The following is a 25,563-nucleotide window of genomic DNA, read 5'->3' as shown; positions in this document are numbered from 1 at the left end:
AAGATGATTGATAGAGTATCTGTTACCATGGAAACTTCCTAGCAGAACATAAGCTCCTGAGATCAGGGAATGTTTTCCATATGTGTTTGAATGCTCCCAGAACCTAGCACACAAGGCTTTAGGTACATAGTAAGTGCTTAATAAATACCTGTTGGATGGATTGACATCCATCCATCCATCTCTCCATTTTTCTAATCCTTATCAACCATCTTGGGCTGAGGAAGAGACAACAATGACTCTTCTCTTTCCTTCATCCTTCATATCCAATCAGTTGCAAGTATTTTCAGTTTTACTTCTGATATATCTGATAAATCTATCCCCTTCTCTCCATTCACATATCACTACTATCACTTTTTGCAAAGACTATGATAGTAACTTTCCAATTGGTCCTTCCAATCTCTCTTCTTTCTAATCTATCCTCCATTTTGGGAGAGAAGGGCAAGAAAGGGACAAAATTTATTAAGCTCCTACTGTGCCCCAGGTAGGGCAGCTAGATGAAGCAGGGGATAAAGTGCTGGGTCTGAAGTCAGCTAATCCACTGGGTCACCTAACTATCTGAATACAAGTGTAATCCGTGTTTAAAAATCCTTCCCCAAACAGAGTATGGTGGCTAAAGAACTGCTAAATGTTAATGTTTCAATTGTCGTTCTATGAGATGCTTCTCCCTATCGAGTCAAAGAGAGAATCTGTGAGTTTAACATTGTTCTCTGAGGATCTATGGGAGAAACTACAGAGAAAGCAGAGAGAAACAAAGTGCTCAAAAACTTTGTTGTAAGAGCTATTTGAAATGTTATTTTCATGAGAAAACAGAAAATTTATGAAGAATGACTCTTTAAAGAGGTTAATGAGAGTGAAGGATAAAGAGAAAATGAGACTTCTCCTGGAGTTTTATGTTTGGAAAGAAGTTAGAGAGGACAGAGGAAAAAAAGATAGGAAGGTCTAATATCTTTATGTGAAAAGAATTAGTAAAAAGAGACTTTGGAAATGATGGAATTGTATTTGCAGAAGCAGGGAAGAGATCAACTGCCTTAATTGTGATAATTGGTGGTAATGGTTTCTCACAGCTAAAATACTGCAAGTAATTATTTGTCTTTATTTTATTATGGATTTCATTGTTAATATGTTTTCAGTCATTTTAAAACTTTATTTTTTCCCAGGAGACAAAAGAATCTAATACAGGGATAAAAGTATAAAGAAAGACGATTTCTTCAGTTTATTAAAATATAATAGTGTAGTATAGTAATATAATAAGAAAATATTAATATTTGATGAAGTGTGGTAAAGGCTCTGAGCTTAATTGATTAATGGAGAGACATATAAAATGTTTATTAATTCATAAGGAAATATACAAGCATACCCTTGGATTACCGTAGAATTTGGGCTAATAAGATTAAATATGGGAAAAAGTCAAGTAACAAATGAAGTTGAAGTAACCCTGCTACACATGAAGGTAATTTGGAGAAGAACACTAACAACTTATGTGATCTAGAAAAGTCTCATAGAGGAAGTGGAACTTTCGAGTTAATCTTTGAAGAAGTCTGAATCTCTCTCTCCCTCTCCCCCTCCCCCTTCCTCTCTCTCTCTTTTCTCTCTCTCCTTCTCTCTTTCCTCTCTCTCTCCCTCCTTTTCTCTCCTCTCTCTCTTTCTCTCTCTCTCTCTCTCTCTCTCTCTCTCTCTCTCTCTCTCTCTCTCTCTCTCTCTCTCTCTCTTTCACAGAAAAGTTGAGGGATTCAGGTTAATAGCTTGGACATGAAGAAGGGCAGAGCAGCTTGTTTGCAGCTGGCCGAAGAGTAGCAGCCGTGCTTTCCCCAAGTATCTGAAATCCAGGCAGATTCAGCCCATCACGACTGACTTGTGGGATATAGGATTTGGCAAGACTCACCAATAATAATTGCAATCTGATTTTGCAGTCCAGGAAAGAATGGGAAGAAATATGTGATTAGGGACAGGTGTTTCCTTCAGAGCCTGAGCTGAGGAGCCAAAGGGCTTAGCCTACAGGAACAGAATTCATGAACCTGGGCCAACTGAGAGCCCAGCTTTCCACATCTCCAGCTGAACCGGTTGGGAAAGACCCGACACCCCATTCTTCAGCATAGCTTCAGCCGACTTGAGACCCCCACCCCCACCCTTTTTCACTAAAAACAGCTGCCTTCTAGGCCCTGGGATCCAAGAGTCTTCCTCCCTAAGTGTTTAAGTCTGATTATAAAAATGGCTCCAGAGAAGGCAAGGCTGGTACTTAGACTAAATTTATAAATTTAGAGCAATCCTCTATTGGCCCAGGTGGTGAAGAGTGGGACATTGTATCTCTGGCTACAGAACTTTGGAGGCTAAATCTATGTTCCTATGGCCATTTCAGCCAAGTGAATTACAAAATATTTAACCACTTCCTTATATATAATACCCCCCCAAAATCCTTGAATATAAATTCCTTTAGGGCAGGAATTCTTTGGCTTTTATCAAGTGAAATCTCAGGACTTATCCAGATAAGCAGCACATTTTAATATATTAATATATTATATATATATTATATATATTAATATATTATATATAATATATTAATATATTTGATATATTAATATTTAATAAATATTATTCATTCATTCATTCATTCACAACCACTCTGGAAATTGGTTTACCAAATCACAGAGGATTGAAGTCTTTAGTAAGCCAGCTCTGGGACCACAAAGCAACAAAACTCTATATGAAACTTTTACTTTAAGCCTCACCCTTCCATTAGAGTCACACTATGATTCCTCAATGGAATTATTTGGGACAATACTGGTATCACTCCCCTCTGGTGACAAGAACCTCCCATGGCTCCCCATTACCTCTCAAACCAGATTGAATCCCCTTTGTTTGTCATTTAAAGCCTGCGATCGGCTGATTCCAATCAAAATAGCTTTCTTGCTATTCCTCCTGAGCTAGTTTCCATTTCCAGGCTCTATATTTTTGTACAGGAATGCACTCGTTTACCTCTACCAATCACAAGTTTCCTTCAAGGCTCTGCCCAGATGTAGTCTCTTGTATGAGCCCCTTTCTCATCCTGCTAGATACTGGTACCTTCTGCTAAAATTACTTTGTATTTATTGCATCTCATTTGTTTACTTTAGATGGGGACATGTTTTCCCCTAATAGAATTTAAGCTCCTTGAGGGCAGGAGTGATTTATTTTTGTCCGTTTGTCTTATGTGCCTAGTACAGTGTTTTTGTAAATTCACTCATTGAGTGGAGCATAAGCTGCAGGGGGACACATCTGCCTAAAACAGGGTCTTGGCTCAAGTCAAACTAGAGGCTTGTGGGTTAAGCCTTAGGAGAGCAGAGAGCAGGTTGGCAGGAAGGTGGAGAAATCTTCAAAAAAAGGAGTCACTGAAGGGTTGCAATCTATTAAATTGCATATATACCCACAAGGATATAAATCTTTTAAGAACACTGGACCAGTGAAAAGATTGCAATACTCCATGGCTGCCCATTCTCTATGCCTTTTGTCTGTGTCTGCTCAAGGATTTCCCAAAGAGGATCTGTGCAAAATTTGGGGGACATTGTTGCTCCGTGGATGCAATGGAGCCCTCAGCTGTTCCTCAGTCACTCTCATGGCATACCTGATCCATGTTTTATCTATGGGATTCAGAGAATAGAGACCTGAGTTCTAATCCTGCCTTAGATACTATCACCTAAATTCTCTCTGTCTTAAGTTCATCATCTATAATGTGGGATAACAGTATTCTAGTGAGGATCAAATGACACAATAGTTATAAAACATTTTGCAAACCTTAAAATGGTATACAAATGTTAACTTTTGTTATATTTTTTCTCCTGATAAAATCCTTGCATCAAGCTCAAATTTGCTGCTTCTAGCTTTCACCCACTGGTCTCACTTGAGCCTTCTGGGATCAAGCTGAACAAGCCTAATCCCTTTTCCATGAAAGAATGGAAAGTTATGCATTAATCACTTTCTGGTTGAAAAGTATCACACTAAGAACTGGGAATAGGAACAGAAAGTAGGACAATCCCAGCTTTCACAAAGTTTCCTCTTAAGAGGGAGACAAGACATGAAACAGACTCAAATAATCAGAGAGAGGGAGAGAGAGAGCATATCTCTCCCTCACTTTGACTAAGTATTTCTAAGTCTTTTGTTTCCATGATTACCTTAGGGTTCGTCATCTGTTTCCTTTCCTTTGGATGTTCCACACTCCTCAAGGTTTAAATGCAGCATATTAGAGCAGAGAAGGTGCTAAATTTGGAGCTAGAGGAATTGGGCTCAAATTCTGACTATTCCACTTGTTATCTATGTTTCTCTCTCTCTTCACCTCAATTTCCAAAAAATGTAAAATGCGGAGATTGAATAGAATGACTTCTAAGACCCTTTCTTGTTCTAAATCTATGATTTCATGATTTATCCTTATTAAATTTTATCTTCTTAGATTTAGCCCAATGTTCTAGGGTAGCAAGATTTTTGGATCCTTGACCCTGTCATCCAAAGCCATCAATCATCCCTCCCAACTTCCTTGTCTTCTGTAGACAGAATCAAAAGTGCAGATTATACAAATGCTGACCCTCAGACCACCTAAACAGACCTTCAAGAAGCTGAATATTCTACCCTCAGATAAAGAATGACCCTGCCTGTGATTTGGTTGTGTGACCCAGGAGGAGCTTCATTAGGTCTAACACTGGGCCACTACCAGACCCGCCAGGGCTGCAGCCATCACCTAAAATACACCTCTGCTTCTTGTACCAGGAAGCTAGTGTTTGAATAGAACCCACCAAGAACCAGGAAGAGGGAGGGAAGCCAAGCCTGAGCAGGGAAGAGAGTTAAAGATTTTCTTCTAAAGCCACAGGCATGAAAAACCAGCTCCATCTCCCACTTCCCAAGAAGGGTGGGAAGCAGTATCTTGGATGCTGGACGGTTTCTGTCTGGCTGAGGCTGGCCTCGGGCCATGTCTGGACTGAAGGAGCCTCTTAGTCACCCATGTTTTTAAAATTCAATCCGGCAAATATTTACAAAGTGTCTGCTGGGTGCCCATCCCTGCCCTACGCATTGTAGGGGGTTACAAGGAACTCATATGTCCACCATAGAACTCATTATCTTTTTCTATAAACCCAGGCCTCTTTTGAAATTCTCTGTCTCAGTCAAGAACACCATCATCCTTCCAGGCTCTCAAGCATGGATTCATCTTTAACTTTTCCCTCTCTCTCAATCCACATATCCACTCAATGACCAATAATTAATAATTCTTCCTTTACTACATGTAGCTCTTGAAATCCAAACCCATGAGCCTCCTAATTGGTCTTCCTGCCTTTCTTTTTTCCAATCTCTCTTCCACAAAGCTGCCAAAATAGTCATCCTAGAGCAGAGATCATTCTAGACTATTTTATTCCTCTGCTCAATAAACTTCAATGGCTTCCTATTATCTCTGAGAATTCTTCTGTTTTGCATTTAAGGCCTTGACAACTTAGCTGTAATGAACTATTATACATATTTCTCTGTTATCCCCTAATAGATGTATTTCCCTATTTTCCTAAATATTTCCTATTATACATATTTCTCTTTATCAAATATTCTTTGGTCCAGCCAAACTATTCCTCATACACTATATTGCATTTCTAGATTTGGCACAGTCAATTAAATGGTTGCTCCCATATGCCTAAAATTCCCTCTCTCCTTTCAGCTACCTCTTAGGATCCCAATTTTCCTTTAAAACTCAGCTAAAATGCCACCTCTTCCATGAGATCTTTCTTGATTTATCTACCTTCTAGTGCCTTTCTCCCAAATGACCTTGTATCTACCTTTAGGGATGGTGCTGGTAAATATTTCATAACCAACTCACTGAAAAAAATATAGGTGATCCATACTATTATTTTCTCCATCACTTTCTAAAGACTGCACAACAAAAACAATAAATCAAGCCCTGCTTTGTAGCATTGGCTGATTTTAAAGGTAAATGCTTACAGTGAAGATTTGGCAACCAGTTCTCACGGTCTGGTTTAGGCTGGCTCTAGTGCTGAGATATGATTTTGTGGTCCCCTGATTTTAGAAGGGGCTTCTGTTCCAACAATAAGTCAGTAATCCTAAATCTTCTGGCTTCGGAATCTGCCTCAGGGACTTCCCATACTCTCAATCTAACAACAGTCTTTCTGATTTTGAATAGACTCAATTCATTGCTGACTGTCAGACAGCTGAAGCCTCAGGATAGTCCCCTGGACCAAACTTCATCTATTCAGGGATAACCAAATCACGGAGACTCCTGAGCCCTAGAATTAGCATGGCAAGGATAGAAAGCTGGATAAATGTGTCTCCTTGCTTCTGTTTCTCTGCTGATTTTTCTTAGAATTCAGTCTGCTTGTAATAGCCTTACAATTACAATAAACTTTGCCCCTTAGCTAAGGAAATGGGTTCAAGCCTGCAGATTCTCCTGAGACACCTCACAACACCGGTCTGTGACCCCCAAACTTTTGGGGTCCCCTTTCTCAACCTCAACACTAGCACATCCCTGTTTTTTGGTACATCCATCCATGTATCCATGTTATCTCTCCCTGTTGAATGTAACTTTGAAAGCAAGAAGAATTTCATTTGTGTTTTTGTACTCTCAGTTCCTCAGCACAATGTTTGCTACATAGAGATAAAGACTAGAGGGCTAGATAGGTGGCACAATGTGTAGAGCACTAGCCCTGAAGTCAGGAGGACCCGAGTTCAAATCTGCTCCCAGACACTTAATATTGCCTAGCTGTGAGAAAGAGAGAGAGACACACAGAGAGAGACAGAGAGAAAGAGAGAGAGAGAGATGGATGTTTAATAAATTGCTTGTTGATTGGCTGGTTGATGAAACAGGAGGGGACAAAAAGGAGGTTGGCTGGGGAGCACATCGGTGAATGCCTCGAATGCCCACAGAAGAAGCTCAAATTTGATCCTGTAAGCTGTGGGTGCTCCTGCTTTTTTGTTCTTTGGGAATGGATTCTGGCACATCTTTATCCCTGTCTCATGACCAGAGTAGCTCTCTTCCTTTACTGACCAGGACTGATCCATCTGAGGTCAGTGAAAAACCGGACAAGTTAGATGTGCTGCCCCATACTCCCCTCATTTTCCTCAATCCCTACATTTCCTTAACACATTCTCTTCCCCATCCCCCCTCCTCCTACCCTTTGTAGTTCTTGGAGATTCCCATGCACAGACATACTTTCCGAGTCAGTGTTGTGGGATCAGGGAGGAGCTCCGTGAATGGAGAGACAAGACACCAGGGCTGGAGTGCCCACTTCCTTCCTGCCAGTTGATGTGACATTGGGCAAAGAGCTTTACTTTCCCAGTTCTCTGATTTTAATGAGTGAAATCAAGGGATTGGCTCAGAAAATTATAGATCCAGGAAGGGATCTTATAGGCCATCTAGCGCAGTCCTTTCATTCTACAGATGAGGAAGATGCAAAAGTGAAATGATCTGCCCAAGTTGGCACAAGGTGGTAAGTGGGGAGAAGAAGGGAATGACCATTTATAAAGCACCTACTCTGTGCCAGGAACTCTGCTGGTGCTTTATAAGTGCCTGATTCTATCCTCACACAACTTTGTGATGGAAGTGCTGTTATTATCCCCCTTTTGTAGTTGAGAAAACTGAGGCAGATGACTTGCTCACGATCACATGGCTAGTGAGCGTCTGAAGATGGATTTGAATCTGGGTGTTCCTGACTTCGGACCAGCACTTTATTCCCTGTACTGCCCAGCTAGAGAAGTGGGGATGTGAACTCCAGTCACAGATTTACAAATTTAGCATTCTTTCAACTGAGTGATAAACCAGGGGCTTGCTAAGGTCTCTGTAAATTCTGTGTATGTGTGTATACCCAAAGGAACCATACTGACATCCTCCATCCATACACACTAGCAGGGATTCTGTGGAATTGCCCAACATGACTTAAGCTGTCCCCCTCAGCTCTTGCTGTTCTCATGAAACGCCCATCCAACAGCTGGACCGTGTTTCAGCACACACCACGAGTTGTGACATATGGCGTACATTTTTGCTGCCCCTCTGGCCTCCTGTGACGGATGACAGCTGTTACATGCCCTTCAGGTCGTCCTTAAATAATGGATGCATTGTTTGGAAATAATCTTCGAGAACATCCTGGGTGCCAGGGTTGTCTGTATGGCACACACATGCACAGACATGCCCACATGGTCACACACACACAGGTGCCTCGTGATTGTTCCCCTCTGCCTGCTCTGCTCCCACCTCCTCACAATGTGGGCTGCGAATGCTGGGCCCCTCTCAGACCCCTGCTGGCCACGGGGCGGATGCAGACGGGAGGGCACAGGTCCCTGGCATCCTCCCTGACCGGGGTCCCTTCCCAGGGTCCAGGAGAGACCCGACCCCAAGGGCCAAAGGAAAGCCCCCCCCCCGCCCCAGCCCTCAGCTCACTCACCACCCAGGGCTTGTCACAGAAGTTGTAGATGGAATCAAAGGAGTTGACGCTGGGGATGCCAGCGTATTGCATGCCGATGATCAGGTTCCGGTAGTCTTCATTCTCCGCCATGCCGAAGGAGTGCTGTCGGACGAGCACAAAGTCGGGCCGGAAGGATCTGAAAAGAAAAATAAATGCAGGACTGTTATTCCGCCATCTTCCTTCTATTGTGAGCTGAATGAATCTTATCATATCCCCAGGAGGTCAGGTGGAGCCATGGTGCTCAGAGCACTGGTCTTGGAATCAAGAGGATTCATCTTCCTAAGTTAAAATCCAGCCTCAGACAGTTACTAGCCGTGTGACCCTGGGCAAATCACTTAGCAGATTCCCAGCTTGGGACGGCTAGATGGTGAGATGGAGTCAGGAGGACCTGAGTGAAAACCCAGCCTCAAACACTTAACACTCCCTGGCTGTGTGACCTTGGGCAAGTCACTTAACCCCAATTACTTCAGCAAAAATAAACAATTAAATAACAATGAAATTTATATCACTGGTGCAGAAGGAGAAGCATAGAATTTGGAGCTAAATATCTAGGCTTATGCCTCAGTTTTTGGCTTTGAAACAGGTCATTTTCCCTTTTTGATATCTCAGTTTCCCCCTCTGTAAAATGAAGGGGTCCAACTAGATCATCATCTCTTAACCTGTCTTCTGTGAATTTTCTTAAATGTCAATAGCTTTATTTCAGTATAATTGGTTTCCTTTGAGTCCCATGTATTTTATTTTCTAGACTTAAAAACATTAGTCTGAGAAGGAATTGAGGGTCTTCACCAAACTGCTGTCAGAGGGAGATACATGACACATGAAAGGTCAAGAACCCCTGGACCAGATGATCTCCAATATTCCTTCCACTTGTAAATCTAATATATTAAATACTACTCTGCAAGACAGAATCACAGAACTGAAGTCCTGGGATGGTGCTCAGCAGCCATCTGTCTAATCCAACCAATGCTCCAACATATATTCATTTCCACATCACTCCCTCCAAGTGGCCAGTCGTCCCTCTTCTGTTTGAAGATCTCCAATGAGGGGGAAAGTATCACCTCCCACAGTAACTCATTCCACTGTTGTACTTCTTGAAAAGGTTCATTGCCTAACGTCCTCCTCTGGCTAAGAAATTCAGCAAATCTTTACTGAGTACCAGAAATCTTTTAACTGCTAACTCTAACAGTCATCATCTTGGTCATATCATAATTTCTTGACATCTTGAACTACTCTTTCCTTCTGCATATGGTCTCCCCCCTAATCTTCATGACACTGCTCTCTGTCTGTCTTTTTGAAGAATTTATTTTAGTCTTATTTTCCAATTCATCAGTTCTCTCCCCTCCACAACACTCTGTCTTGGACTCTCTTTCCATATTCTCTCTTAGTGGCCCAATCAACCTCCAAGTGTCCAATGATCAACTCGATATGGATAACTCCAAACTTCCTATCTGACCCTAATTTTTGCCCAAACTCCAATCCCACATCACCAGCTGCCTGCCAAATAGTTTTAATGCAATAGGTCCTGATCGGCATTTGTAGGAAGGAAAGAAGGAAATAAGCATTAATAAGTGCCTTCTATATGCCTTAGATGCTGTGTTAAACACTTTACAAATATTGCCTTGTTTTATCCTCACAAAAACTCTGAGAAGTAAGTGCTGTTATTGTCCCAATTTTACAGTTGGGGAAATTGGGGCCAAGAAAGGCTAAGTCACTTCTCATGGTCATATAAATAGTAAGTGTCTGAGGCTGGATTTGAACTCAGGTTTTTCCAATTCCAGGCCACTGTGCCATATAACTGTCTCTATTCTTCACTAAGACTACACCATTGAAGTCATAGGTCCAGTGTCCTAGCCCACAATAATTATAATTATAATGTGCATTGTCCACTTTGATCCTCCCAGCAACTCTAAGGAGTTGGGGAAGTTAAGGGTATGATTGTACCCGTTTCAGAGATAGAAAAAGTCCAAATAGCTCACAAGGCTCACAGAACTTTCCACCATCCTATGAGCAAGGTAAGGTCGTAGGACAGATTTAGTTTATAACACTTAGAATCCCATCAGAGAGGCAACACACACACACACACCCTTTAATACAAAGTTATATATTTAGTAATTAAATGAATGGTTTAAAATATGTATCCACAGACAAAAGTGTTGGAAATGTGCCATGAGAAGCAATGAATCTGAAGAATTAGAGAAACATCAGAAAAGATCAACTAATCCTGAGAAAAGTAAACAAGATTTTACTGCAGTGATGTAAATGGCAAGAAATGGCAAAGTTCTTTAATTTTTTTTTTTTTTTTTTTTTTTTTTGCAGAGATTGTGGGGAGAGATGTTATGGCTATGAAACACTGTTATATACTGTCAGGCTTGATTGATGTGTGTGGTTTAGTTTTGCTGAATTGATCTCTCTCTCTCTCTCTCTTTCTCTCTCTCTCATTATCTATCAGTCTCTCTCTCTTTTTCTTCCCCTCCCTCCTTCTCTCTCTCTCTTGTCTCTGTCTCTGTTTTTCTCTGAGTATATGTGTATATGTATGTTCTGCTTCTGTCTCTGTCTGTCTCTCTCTTCCCCTCCCTCCTTCTGTTTCTGTTTTCTCTCTCTCTCTCTCTCTCTCTCTCTCTCTCTCTCTCTCTCTCTCTGTTTCTATCTCTCCCTTGTCCTCCTTCTCTGATTCTCTGTCTTTGTCTTTAAAAAAAACTTTATAATAAAGAATGGCACTCTCTTGGGGGTGGGAGGGAAGAGAGAATAATATGTTGGAAAATGAAGGTCATGTAAAGCCAGAAGAACAATAAAGATAATCCAAGTTCAGAGGTGTAAGAAATCACTTTGGACTAAAGTAGTCCAGAAAGTCTTCGTGAAGAAGATAATACTTAGGAGTAGATGGGACTTTCAGAGGGATACTTCTAAACTATTTATTATAAATGAGTTGACTTTCACAGATGCTGAAAAACACCTGGTTGTGAAGATTTGGGGGAGGAGGAGAAAGGCTCAGTAAAGGAAGGTGAAGATAAACTGGGATGACTCCCCCTTCTGCCTGTGGGCAAGCCCTCGTCCTCAAACTCAATCTTTAAGGATTCCAACTTCTCCTGAAAATAGCCGGGCAACACTTGGGCCAGCCCCAGCTTCCTGAGCCAAAGGTCTGGGCAGCCTGATGAAAGGCGCTCGCTGGTTTCCCAATGTTCTCCTTCCTAGTGGCTTACCCCAAATCAGAAGGTGGGGAGAAGAACAAATATTTTTCATGCAGCTCATGAGGTTGAGCAACAACAGCAGGAAGCAGAGAGGACAGAACGTTCTCCGCCTGGCAGCTAATGTCTGGTTCAAATTGGTCCAGGAAAGCATCCCTGCTTCCAGCTGCTGTCCCCCAGGGCCTAGTCCTCTTACTCCATGGTTCTGGTCTCCAAAAGGGGCCATATTTCACAAAAAGAAACATTTCTTCCCCAGGTGTAAAGTAAGTAGTGTAAAGCATGTTGGGTTCTGAGCTGGAGGACCTGGATTCAAATCCCACCACTGGTACTAACTACTGGATAATCTTGGGCAAAGAATCTCCTGGGGCTTCAGTTACCTTATTTGTAAAAATGAGGGAGTCACACTGAATGATCCCAAAATTCCCTTTGGTTTCTCACCTAAGAATATCCATTGTGTGAATATACCTTAGAATCATAGTTTTGTGTCAAGAAGGGACATTTAATCCAATCCCTTCCTTTTACAGATGAATAAACTGAGGCCCAGAGAGGTTAGACCCACAGTCAAATTGCTAGTAAGTAAAGAAACTGGGACTTAAATCCAAGATTTCTAATGTCTTTTCCTGTCCTTCCCATAGTCCACTTTTCTTTTTCCTTCTTTACAGTCACCCTCAATGGCTTTGATCCTGTCAAGTTTTCTGTCCAGGAGCCTTAAAGTGCTCCTGGTATATAGAATCACAGACTCCAAGAACTTGAAGGAACCTCAGAGTTCACTAAGGCCTTACACTAAGTTTAGAAATATTCTGATCCTCATAAACCTGTGGAGTGGCTGACACCTGGGAACCTAAAGGTATTTTGGGATTTGGGCTGGATTTGCATAATAGAAACCAACCAAATGTTCAAAAACTTTCTCATCCTAAATTTTTCTCTGCTATAATAAAGAACTCATTCCCTTTGCCTGCAGCTTCCCAATATGTAGCTCCTTCTCCACTCAAGCTAGTGCGCTCACCTTCCTCCACAAACCTTCCTTACCTGCATTGTTCAGGACATTTCTTCCCTTCCTCACACCAATCCTCTCTGTCCACCCCAATTTGCATATTTATTCTTCAAGGCCCAACCTAGGTCCTGCCGTCCAATTCTAATCAATTCAACAAACATTTATTAAATTCCTATTATATGCTAGGCACTATGCTTGGAACTAGACAAGACCCAAATAATCTCCGAACTCAATGAATTTTAATTCTATTAGAGGGAAATCACATATATCCTTTTAAGTAAACGCAAAGAAAGTTCCAAGAAGAAGGCATTGGTCTAACAAATAGAAGGGCAACCTAGAAGCTGGCCTGATAGATAGAATTAAGATTGGTACATATGTGAGACCTGAATTCAAATTCCGCCTCAGATAATTTCTAGTTGTGTGATCCTTCCAAAAGTTTCTTACTCTTTTTTAGCCTGAGTTTCTCCATTTCAAAAACTGGGATAGCAATAGCAACTACCCTCTTGGGTTGTTGAGATAATTAATTGAGATACTATTTGTAAAGTACTTTGCAAACCTGAAAACATAAATTATTATTTACTTTTATTATTGTAGTAATAATAGTAATGGTAATGTAGCATTAGTAGTAGTGGTGGTGGCAATAGTAGTGGCAGTGGTGATAGTAATAGTAGTAATAGTGGTGTGGTGATAGTAGTAGTAATAATAGTAGTAGTAGTTGTTGTGGTAATAGTGGTGGTAGTAATGCAGTAATTTTAATGCATTGGATTTGGCTCACCAGTTCCAGCTGGCAAAAGTTCTTTTTGAATCCCAAGAGCCCAAAGTGTTAGCTATCTATCCTGGTTTTATGTCACCTGGAAATCTGACAAGTATATCACCTATGCTTTTATCCAATCCATCAACAGAAATGTGGAAAGGTCCAAACCAAAGACAGACTCCTGGGGCTCTTCTAGTGCACTTACTGACACGATTCTTAATCTCTACTGCCTGTTAATTATTATAAAGCATCTTTGCAATCTGTTGCTGTTGTTGAACCATTTTTTCAGTTGTTGTCACTTTTCTATAAATCCATCGGAAGTTTTCTTGGCCGAGATCCTGGGATGGTTGGGCATTTCCTTCTCCAGCTTATTTTATAGTTGAGGAAATTGAGGCAAGCAGGGTAGTCAGTGTCTGAGGATGAGTCTTCATCTACTACTGGACCAACTAGTTGTTTCCCCAACTAGAATTTAAGCTTCCTAGACTAGGGTTAGGCTCAGGCCAGTATATACTTCCTGATTGATCTCCACCCACCCACCCACCCCCAATTGATTGACTTGAGAGAAAGTCACTTTCCTTCTCCTCCCTTGTCTTTCTACCGCACTATGGATAGAGCTTTCTTTTTATAAAAGAGAACATTTCAAGGGCATAGTTTTTTTGCCTTTGTATCCCATTATCTATCAGAGCACCTCTCTCTCTTCCTCTTGCTCTCCTTCTCTCTGTTCTCTCTCCCTCTCCCTCTCCCTCTCCTAAAAGGAGGGAGATTTCCTTTGATGCCTTCCTACTTTTTCAGTTACAACCTACTTGCGTCCCCTCCATGTACCCTGCAATCCAGTGATACCTACCTGCTTTCTGTTCCTTCTATAAGACCTTGAATCTTCTGACTCTCAGACTTTTCACTGGCTGCCCTCAAGCCTAGAAAGTTCTCCCTCTTTATTTCCAACTCCTGCCTTTCCCTGACTTCCTTTAAGTCTCAGCTAAAGTCCCACCTTCTCCAAGAAGCCTTTTCTAGGCCTCCTTCATCTTAGTGCCTTCCCTCTGAGAAGATCCCCAATTTATCCTATAGAGAGCTTCTTTCTGTGTAGTTATTTGCATGTTGTTTCACCACCAGAATGAGAGGTCCTTGAGGTTAGGGACCGCCTTTTGCTTTTCTTTATATTCCCAAGCTTTACCCCAGTGTCTAGCACACAGTAGGCACTTAATAAACACCAGTTGTCTGACTCACTGATTGACTGATTTTGAGAGTCTGTGTAGGTTGTAAAATTCTACCTCTCTCATCGTACTAAAGACTCTTAACCTTTCTTTGTATCTCAGTGCTTACCACAATGTCTGACTGAATTAACCCTGTTGACTGACTCTCTAAGAATTAGAACTGTTTTCCCTCTCATCCAAGGATATCTACAAAGATGATCATTCCTTTCCCATTAAACAAAGATCCCTTTGAAAAGGGGAAATAGTGTCATGTGTATATAGGATTTTCCTCTCTCCCATTGCACCTACAATAAGGATGGTGTCTTCTTCTCTCTCCATATCCTTTGACAGAAACGAGCACAGAATCTCTATATATAATCAAGTACCACCCAAGTCCCGCTCCTAGGGCCTCTGAGGTCAGTGAGAAATCTGCCCTCTGGTGCCTCAGACACAGACCAGGATAAAAGTACTAAGAGTCAGAGTGATCCTTGACCTTGAGACAGACACTCACCTGACAACCTTTGTGCCATTTCGGAAGACCTGCATGTCCACAGCATAGGTTCCATCAGCATGGGCCACCAGGTTGAGCTCTGAAAATTCTGCCTGCAAAAACAAGAGAGGGGAATAATAAGACCATAGTCCTGTCCAGGACAAGTTCCCAGTGGGATGGGAATACCGAGTTGGAAGCCAGATTTTTCTACGTCGGCTTCTATCACTTTAAAATATTCCTTAATTGTTAGCATGGGACAGTGATGACACTGTTAGAATCAAGAGAACTGAGTTAATCTCCCACTTGGACCACTTATCAGCCAAGTAAACTTGAGCAGGTCACTTCATATTTAAGCTTCAATTTCAAATTTTATAAAAAGGAGATAAATCTAACCAAGCCTATTTCAATAGCCCTTGGGCTTTTGTGAGGATTCAATAAGATTAAGTGAAAGTGTTTTGTAAATTATGGTACAAACCACATGTTGAAGAATTATAATTGTTAAAGTCATAAGGATTTAGCTTCATCCACCTTAGAGAAGAAAGAGGACCACCAATGGAGGAACAGCCTGAAGCTGGAGGTGTGAAGTCATGTCATGGAGAGCAAGAAATCTAGATCTTGACTACCCTACAATTGCAATGAGTCATTCAGATAATACAGGAATCAAGTGAAAAGGGAGGACTGGATCAAATGACCCCCAAAGTCCTTTCATGGGGGAAACTAATAGGTTCTTCGAATGTTTTATGTTCATAAACTCCTGTGAGTATTTTGCACCAGATGCATTTCTCATGGCTGTTGAAATAGAGGCTATCCCATTTCCAGTGTTCATGGCAAGTAGCTATACTAGCACATAGACCAAGTTACCTCCATTGGGAGAAACAGACAGGAATCATTATTAATCTTTACTTTAGAAATTTCTCAAGTGCAAGCTTTGGTATACATAGCTGAGTCAAAAAGAACGAATAACTTCCTTGGGTTCAGTTGCCAATAATAGACTAAGTTTGTGAGAGACTAGAGATTGTGAGATAATCTAATCTACAGATGACAATCTACAGATGGCATATTTTAAGATGCCAAACTCACCCTGGTTGTTAAGACAGAAATTATGGAGAATCTAAAAAAGGGGGGGAAATCTCTTCCCCCATTTCAGCCCCTAGAATCTCCTTGTCCCTTCCCCCAGAAAAGTGAGTCCTATTTCTAGAGCACTTTCTTTAAAACAACCCATAGGCCAGTAAAACATGAGATTATTTTCTCCCTCTCCCATTTTGCAAATGAAGAAATTGAGATTTGGAGAGGTAAAATTATTCCCCTGGGAGGTCACATGGCTAATAAGTAAGATTTCAAACTTTGATCATCTTACTTCAAATCCAATGGACATTTTCCCCTTATGCCGTGTTATCTTCTACTCTGTCCTATGGCTAGTTGTTCCTCTTGTTGGGGTACCACAAGAGCACTAATAATGATGGTGGCAATAAAACCATAGGGAATCTCTCAGCTAACCACACATAGGGAAACTAGAGTCTCTGGAACCACATGACCACAGCTCAGACATCACAGCCAGCCATTTGGTGGCAATGTAAATAAAGAAATAGTCTCACGTGTTAGATTTGCAAACCACAAACTTATAAAGGAGGGCTGATCTTCCATGAATGAGTTCTCATTCCACTGAGGCTTTTCCCGGATAGGGAACAGGAGAGTATCTGGGGTACCAATGTCCTGGCCTCTCTAGGACAGTCCTAAAAATACTATATACTAAGAGAAGTCATTAAGGCTGAAGAAATCAGTGTCTATTAATAAGTTTTCAACTGAATGAATAAATAATCCCATAATGGAAGGGAGAGAGGACATAATACCAGGAGGTCACCTGTTCACTACCCTGGATTGGTGACCCGTATGTCCCTGCAATCAATTCTATATCGGTGCCAAAAGGCTGAGATTTCAGGAAGGAAAAATGATAATATAGCCCAACTACACTTCTCAAAATAGTGGACACACACACACACACACACACACACACACACTCCATAACATGATCCATCAGGAAGAAACAATTTGCTTCTGGGATAAAACCTTGGCCAGTTGGCAACCCTACCTCAACCAGATCTGGCTTAGTTACCTGTTCCACTTTGATGTCGTAATCTCCACAGACCTTTTTGCCCCGAAAACACTTGGCCCTGCAAAAACAAAAAACAAAGACAAAACAAATGTGAATGAGTTTGTAGCCAGAGCGCAAATGAGTTCAGTAGCTAGTTAACTGAGGGAATGGTGAGGAAAAACAGCAAATACACAGGACCTGGAGTCAGAGGATCTACGTCCCATTTCTTGCTTCATCACTAATTTACTGTGTGATCTTGGGTAGACCACCTCATGAGGTTTATGTTTTATCATCTATAAATGATAATAATATACTTGTTCTGTAAGTCATAAAGAGTACAGGCTCAAATGAAATATAATAAGTCGTTAGTGCTTCCTTAAGTTTTTCAAAATACTTTCCTTATAACAGTCTAGTAAAGTCTACAATGAAATCATTAGACCACTTTATAGGTAAAAAAAAAAAGCTGAGATTTAGTTGAGTGACTTGCTTAAGGTCATATGACTAATAAATATCAAAGGTGGAACTGTAAGATCAACATTCTGTATGTGTGTGCTTGTTTCTTTCCTTTCTTTTTAAAAATCAATCAATTATTAATTTTTCAATAGTATTTTACTTTTTCCAAATACATATGACAGTTTCCAACATTCTTTTTTTTTTTTTTTGCTGTTGATGGTAGTTTCCTTTTTTTTTTTTAAATTAAAACTTTTTATTTTTCAAAACATGCATAAGTTTGGAGCTATGCTCAAAAAGTTATCAAACTGTTCATGCCCTTTGACACTTAGCAGTGTTACTACTGGGCTTATATCCCAAAGAGATCTTAAAGGAGGAAAAGGGACTTTTATGTGCAAGAATGTTTGTGGCAGCCCTGTTTGTAGTGGCCAGAAACTGGAAACTGAGTGGATGCCCATCAATGGGAGAATGGCTGAATTAATTGTGGTATATGAATATTATGGAACATTATTGTTCTGTAAGAAACGACCAGTAGGATAATTTCAGAAAGGCCTAGAGAGACTTACATGAACTGATGCTGAGTGAAATGAGCAGGACCAGGAGATTGTTATACATAGAAACAACAAGACTATACTATAATCAATTCTGAGGGACCTGGCTCTCTTCAATATTGAGATGATTCAAACCAGTGCCACTTGTTCAGTGATGAAGAGAGCCATCTACACCCAAAGAGAATACCGTGGGAACAAAGTGTGGATCACAACATAGCTTTCTCACTCTTTCTGTTGTTATTTGCTTGCGTTTTGCTTTCTTTGTCAGTTTTTCTTTTTCTTCCTTCTTGATCTGATTTTTCTTGTGCAACAAGATAACTGTATAAATATGTACACGTATATAGGATCTAACATGTATTTCAATATATTTAACATGTATTGGACAACCTGCCAGCTAGGGAAGGAGTGAAGGAAAGGAGGAGAAAATTTGGAACAAAAGGTTATGCAAGAGTCAATGTTGGAAAGATTACCCATGCATATGTTTTGTCAATAAAAAGCTTTAATAAAAAAGACCAAAAAACCCCCCAAACATATGCATAGATAATTCTGCAACATTAGCCCTTGCAAAACCTTGTGTTCCAATTCTCCCCCTTCTGTCACCCTCCTTCCTAGATGGCAAGTAGTCCAACATATGTTAAACATGGTAGAAATATATGTTAAATCCAACATATGCATACATATTTATACAATTATCTTCCTGTACAAGAAAAATCAAATCAAACCAGAAAAGAAAATGATGAAGAAAATAAAATGCAAGTAAACAACAACAGAAAGACTGAGAAGGCACACAAGTCATCTGAGATTTTCTTGTTCATTGTGAAGATCAAAGGAATATGAGTACAGAACATGCTTTATAACAAAGGGGTATATAAATGGCAGCTGTCATTCTTACTTATGGAAGGGATCAGGGCATTCTTGAAGTAGTTCCTAATTTCAATTGCTTCTTCATTTAGACTCTTCCCAGGAGGATTATAAAATCAGTTCTAATATCGAACATTGAAGAGAAAGCCTTCCAGACTCTTGCCATCTAGATATCCCTCTCTGGGTTTTTCTGATCACTGAGCAATCAGAAGCTCCCAAATTTAGAACCACAGAGGGATCTAGGAGTCTTTCAGCTTCCTCATCCCCATATTTAGTGTACTTCTAAGTCCATTCTACCTTCATAATCAGCTGGAATACAAACTAGACTTTAAGTCTTTAAGACCTTAGTGTGAATCCCATCTGTGACACTTATTGTCTGTGTGACTATAGGCATCTCAATCTCTCTGAAACTCAGTTTCCTCATCTGCAAAAAGACGTGATAATACTTATAACTACATCATAGGACTCAAACGAGATGATACATGTAAAGTGCTTTGCAATCAACAAAATGTTCTACCAATATCAGTTACCATTATTGTTGTTGTTGTTATGTTTCTCTTTTCTACTGCCACCAGGTCCTGGATTGTTGCAATGACTTCCTACCCAGTCTTCCTGTCTCCAGGCTCTCCCTGGCTCCAACCACTCATGCACACCCCTGCCAGAACCATCTTCCTAAAACACTCTTTTTTGGCATGTCACTTGCCTTCTCAAAAACTTCTGTAGGCTATGGGACAAAATCCAGATTCCTTAGCCAGGCATTCATGGCCTTCCACAAACTAGTCCCAATCTAGACTCCCATGCTTATCTCTCATTCTTCCCACCCACAATCAGCTACAAGCATCTTAGACTCTTCGCCATCCTCTGAAAATGGCACACTTATTCCCATCCCCATGACTTTATACATGCTACATAACTTTATCCATCTTCCACCATCCCCATTTCCCTCCACTCCAAACTGTCCAGATCCTATCCAGCCCAAGACCTACATCCCTTAAGTATGGATATACTTTATCATTCTTTTGTATATTCTGTATAATACAGAATCTCAGAGCTGGAGCTCAGTGGAGCTACTTATGTCTGATAAGTAAGGGTCTCCCCGTTGCCCAATGAGTAAAGTCCAAATTTCTTTGTTTGGCATTTAAAGCCTTTGATGATCTGACACCAGCCTGTCTTTGAAGTCTTAACATGGTCCTATGTTCATTCCATGTGATTGCCGAGTTGGATTTCTTTTTCTTTAAGGTTCTTTGTGTTTTCCTCCTTCCATACTCTTCCACTTGGAATGCCCTTTCTTCCCTTGCTGAAGCCTTATTTTTGTTTTAAAACCTACCTCCAATGTTACCTCTTTCCAAAAGCCTTCCATGATCCTCTCTGTCAGCAGTGCCCCCCTTTCTTTTGTACCTCTTTAATGCATTTAAATGCAATTGATGCACATAATAGCAAGCAGTATTATTATTTGTCTGGATCCCCTTCTTTTCCTTTGTAAGACTAAGTGTGAGCAAAACACTAACCAGTCAAATACAAAAGCAAAGACACTCTCTGCTTTCAGAACTCACATTCTGGTGGAGGAAACAACTCAGATAAAAGGTGAAAAGAAATGGATCTGCAATCCAAGACCTGAGTTCAGATCCCTGTTCTGCCTCTTACTGGCACTATAACCTCAAGTAAGGCACTCAATCTCTCCAGAATTCAGTTTCTTAAAACTGTAAAATGAGAGGTTTGGGCTAGATCAGGGATTCTTCAGCTGGGATTCACAAATCTCCAAAGAGTTCCACAGATAAATTTCAAAGGGTCATTGGATTTTAATGGGGAAAAAATATAAATTGAACTGAAATTTAACATTTTTTATTATCATTTTAAGACATTCTTCTGAGAGGAGGCTCCTACCTCTCCAAATGGCTCAAGACATAAAAAAGCTAAACCCTCTTGGTCTTTATAATTTGATTTCTAAGTCTTCTGGTTATAAATCTGTGATTTAAACATTTAATCTCCTATAGCACATAGTATAGAGCTCTGCTTACTATAGATATTAGATTTATTGGATGAATGAATAGATGAATGCATGGATGGACAGATGGATGGTTGGTTGAATGAATGAAAGCAAGTTCTTTCACAAAACCCTTTCTGATCATCCTAACAAATAGGACTCTCTTCTTCTTCTAAACTTTCAAAACACTGATGAACTATAACACTCTATGGATCTTTATCAGATACCATCTTGGTAATAAATTTACTGTGAGTACATCTAATTCTACCATTAAGCCTTGGCAAAAGGGACTGTGAGTTCTCTTGAATCTCACAGTGTCTATTACATGTTGGGCATAGAGTTGACATTGAGTAAATATTTGCCTCTCATTGAGTGACCTGGAAACCAATGAACACACTATTCCAGAACATGTGACTTCATGGGGAAAAAAAAAAGAGGTGTTCTGCCTGCCATCTTCCCCAAGGGTCCCCTGTAAGGGAAATAAGAGAAGATTTATGTAGTCTTCCATTGAAATGTTTAGTTTTGTGCTTCTTTTCAAAATGAGGTGATTAAGGTCAATTCCAGAGTCAAATGGGCACCAAATAGATGAGGTGAGATGCTCATTTCTCTGACTCCAGAGATTTCATTATTTGCCATGTCTGCCATGGTCTACCTTACTCTCATGGAGCACTGTGTATTGGGCAAAGCAATTTCAGCTCCATTATATTTAGAGCTGGGGAAATCTTACAAATCCCTCAACCCAACTTCCTTATTTTATAGATGAATGATTTGTGCAAGGCAATAAAGATAAAAAAGAAGCAGGGCTGAGATTTGAACCCACAACCTGATGATAAATCCTTATTTCTACATTTCCATACTTCTTCTAGAATTCCCCAATACTCTGCTAGAACTGCTCAAGAGCATGCATGCATGAACATGCTCTCTGTCTCTCTCCTTCCTCCCTCCCCTTTTGTCTCTCTCTCCCTCCCACTCTACCTCTCTTTCTCTCTGTCTTTCTCTCCATCCCTCTCTTCCTTTATTTCTCCCTCCCTCCCTCTCTCTGTGTCTCCGTTTCTCTGCCTGTCTCTGTCTCTATGAGTCTCTCTGTGTCTCTGTCTCTCTGCCTGTCTCTTTCTGTCTCTGTCTCTCCCTCCCCTCCCCACACACCTACACTCTGTCTCTTTGTCTCTGTTTCTCTGTCTTTGTCTTTTTTTGGTCTTGGCCATTGGTGTACAAACACTTGTTCCCTTGACACCTCTTCTGATGCATGTCATTGAACCACAAACTCTGAACAGACATACTAACCAAGGGAATCTTTGAATGAGTATGGGACCTGGCAATGAACAAAATAGTTATCCACATTATTAGTCAAATTAAATTGATAGTGGTTGGGGTGGTGGCTCAGGACTCAGAAAGCTGTCTATCAGGTATGTTTTTTCCTGACAACAATTCATGAAGTTGTGTGCTAAAGTATATTTGCATAAGGAAATGGAATGTGTGCTCATGGAGGGAACAATGACCAATAGCAAAAATCTGTATATTGTTACTACAAAATGCATATGTATATAGAGAGCATATATTCATACATATACATGTATATATACGTCTGTATATTGTGACATATATGTATGTGTGCATATCTATCTATCCCTAATGTCTCCTGAACTTCAGTCCTCCATCACCAATTGTCTATTGGACATCTCCAATTGGAAGGCTCAATAGCACCTCAAATTCAGTATATCCAAAATGGAACCCATCATCTTTCTTTTTAAACTTTTTTTCTCTTCTAAATTTCTCTACTACTATCTCAGGTACCAGCTTTGCAACCATGGATCTCCTGGTCCCTTCACTTTTATCCCTTATATTCATTCAGTTGCCAGATCTTTCTATTTCTTTCTCCACAACATCTCTGGCAAGGTTTTCCTTCTTTTTACTTATACAGCTCCCACCATAATTCATGTCTTTATCAACTCTTAATTGTATAGCCACCTCCTTTTTGGTGTCTCCCTTTTTAAGCTTCTCTCTATTCCAATCCATCCTCCACTCAACTGTCAGAGTGATTTTTCTAAAGCACAGGTCTCTTTCTTCAATAAATTTCAGTGGACCCCTTATTGCCTCTCGGATGTAATATAAAGCCCTGTTTAACATTTTAATTTCTTCACAAGCTGCATTTTCCTTCTTCTTACTCACTGTATTACTCTCCTCAAATTCTCTGACTTGTATATACTGATCTACTGATATCCTGTAAATATAACATTCTATCCCTGCTCTCTGTGCCTTAGCTTGGTTGTCCCCTATGCCTGGAAAACAATTTTTTTTCATCTTTGCTTCTTGAGATCCTGCAAGACTCTTCCACCACTATCTTTTATGTGAAGTCTCTGTTGATTTTCCCTCTGTCCCCAAATTGCTTTGTATTCATTTTTGATATATTCCATATCTATTGTGCACTTGAGCATTCGAAGCTCATATTGGTCTGATCAGCCACAGTAGGACACGCTGTGTCTTGACGCCCACAGAGTGATATCATTTTGGTCCTCTTCAAGAACAAAGGACACCACCCAACCAATATATGCATATATCTTCCCCATGGGGATACAAGTTCCTGGAGGACAGGAATTATTTCATTTTTGTTTTTATATCATCAGTGTTTATTGCAACGTCTGGCACATATTAAGTATTTAATACTTATTGGATGATAGAAATGTTTCAAAGTTAAGAGATCTGGAAAAATGTCACCAGAATGTTTGTTGGGTCTCCTCTCTGGAATATTTTCAGAAGGACATTGACAAGAATCATGCAGGCTAAACAGGCATGAAAGGGCTACAGATTATCTACAATAATGATCTCATAAAAACAATGAAATAGCAAAGAAGGACAAGCATACATTCTAGTTGGGCTTCTCTACCATCTTGATATTCCCTGTCCATGGTCTGATTTGATGCATGTCAACATTTTCCCACTACCCTCAAGTGTTATATCCTGATGATCTTCCTTTAGCAACTCACATAAAAAAAGTGAAAAATGGTAAAATCATAAAATTCTGATGTTCTGGTGCCCCTCTGTCACTGATATGTAAGCTAAACTCAATCCTATTCAGGGGAGATGACAATATGTATAGGAAAATATAGAGGCTTACATGGTCTTCCTGAAAATTGCTATATTTGATATAAATTGTCATTGACATTACTGTATTAGCAGTCTGCATTAAATAAAGTACAACTTTCCACATAGATCTCAGATGTGTCAGTCTTTTTATCATAGTGAGGCTATTTTACATATGTGTGGTACATGAATAAATCATGAATGGAAGACCAAGTTGACAATTTTGCAACCTTCAATAAGATAGAAGAAATGTTATGACCCTTTTGAGTAGCTTGCTCCATTATTACCAAGTGAATCATGAATTATTCTTCACACCCTTTTTGATGGGACTTTTTGACACATCCTTTTTGTTCCTCAGCCAGTATATTGTTTGTTATAAGTGATTATAAACATCGGAGGAGGGGTTGTTTCATTATTTGAACACTGTACATTTTTTTAATCTCATTATCATGTTTTGATAAGGTTCAGACACAAATCATCCCAGGACAAATTGTGCCCTTTGATTATTCTTTCATATTTATGTCCTGTAGATTGTGGTGCAGATAGATGAAGGACCTTTGCTGTTGTTGTTATTGACTAAGTATTCCAATATAAGCTCATCTTCTCTGGATTCACTCAAAGTATCTTTAAACCAATTCCAGGAGCATGAAGGACATAGGAGATGATATATAGTTTGGCCTGTTTCCATATGGTTTTTGATCTCTTCTCCTACACCAGTCTGTTTTGTAAACTTTTCATTCCATATTGTTTGAAATTATTAATATTCAATACAGTAACATCTATTAAAATAGTATTATTAAATTTTTAATGTTATGTCCAGACAGTTGTGAGTAATGGATTTGTCTATAATGATGCTCTGGTTTCAGTACAACTTATTTGCTAAATACTTAAGGACACTTTGTCAGTCAATCAAGGAAGGAAGGAAGGAGGGAGGGAGGGAAAGATGGAGGGAAGAAGGAGGAAGAATGGGGGAAGGAAGGAAATCTTTATTAAGGGTCTACTACATGCCAAACCCTGGGCTAAGCATTTTACAAATATCATGGCTTGCTACAGAGATAGCAAATAATAGTCAATATTTGAACCCAACTCCTCTGACTCTAAAACAGCAATCTTTATCCTTACAAAAATCCTTGGATTGTCACAAGAACAAATTATTCATGGCAATAGAGGCCACTTACTAAATAAATCAATGTCTGCCATTGGCTCCAGAGAAAGGGAGGGTAGAATTAAAACAAAATAAACTAGAAACAAACAGCAAGCTTATAACTTGAAGTAGGATTTCCACGTCTGCCCTAGGCAGGTAACTTAACATCTCTCAGCCTTGACTTCTTCACCTCAAAAGGAAATTCAAGCAATCTCATCCTCTTAGGAAATTTTGCAAATTTATTCAATCAATCTTTATTGACTGTGTTGATTGATTGACTTGTTGATGGTACTTCTGTCAGAGTAGATAGGACAACAAGAACATAATGATCACAGAGAGAGAACTGGAAGAGACCTTGGTTATCATT

General features: G+C 40.0%; 1 protein-coding gene across 1 annotated transcript in view; it reads right to left on the bottom strand.

The window, feature by feature from the left end:
• The window catches only part of SYN2 (synapsin II), a 273,091-nt gene that overhangs the window by 76,718 nt on the left and 170,810 nt on the right, over positions 1-25,563 (bottom strand). Inside the window, exons 2-4 of the mRNA XM_003762453.4 lie at positions 17,147-17,204; positions 15,055-15,146; positions 8,400-8,556 (exon numbers count right to left, since the gene is read on the bottom strand). Of these exons, the coding sequence (XP_003762501.3) occupies positions 8,400-8,556; positions 15,055-15,146; positions 17,147-17,204 (307 nt within the window). The remainder of the gene's footprint in view (positions 1-8,399; positions 8,557-15,054; positions 15,147-17,146; positions 17,205-25,563) is intronic.

The sequence above is a fragment of the Sarcophilus harrisii genome, chromosome 1 (assembly GCF_902635505.1).
Source record: "Sarcophilus harrisii chromosome 1, mSarHar1.11, whole genome shotgun sequence".
NCBI classification, from domain to species: domain Eukaryota; kingdom Metazoa; phylum Chordata; class Mammalia; order Dasyuromorphia; family Dasyuridae; genus Sarcophilus; species Sarcophilus harrisii.
The sequence above is the reverse complement of the archived record's forward strand: the minus strand, read 5'-3'. Positions and strand labels throughout refer to the sequence as shown.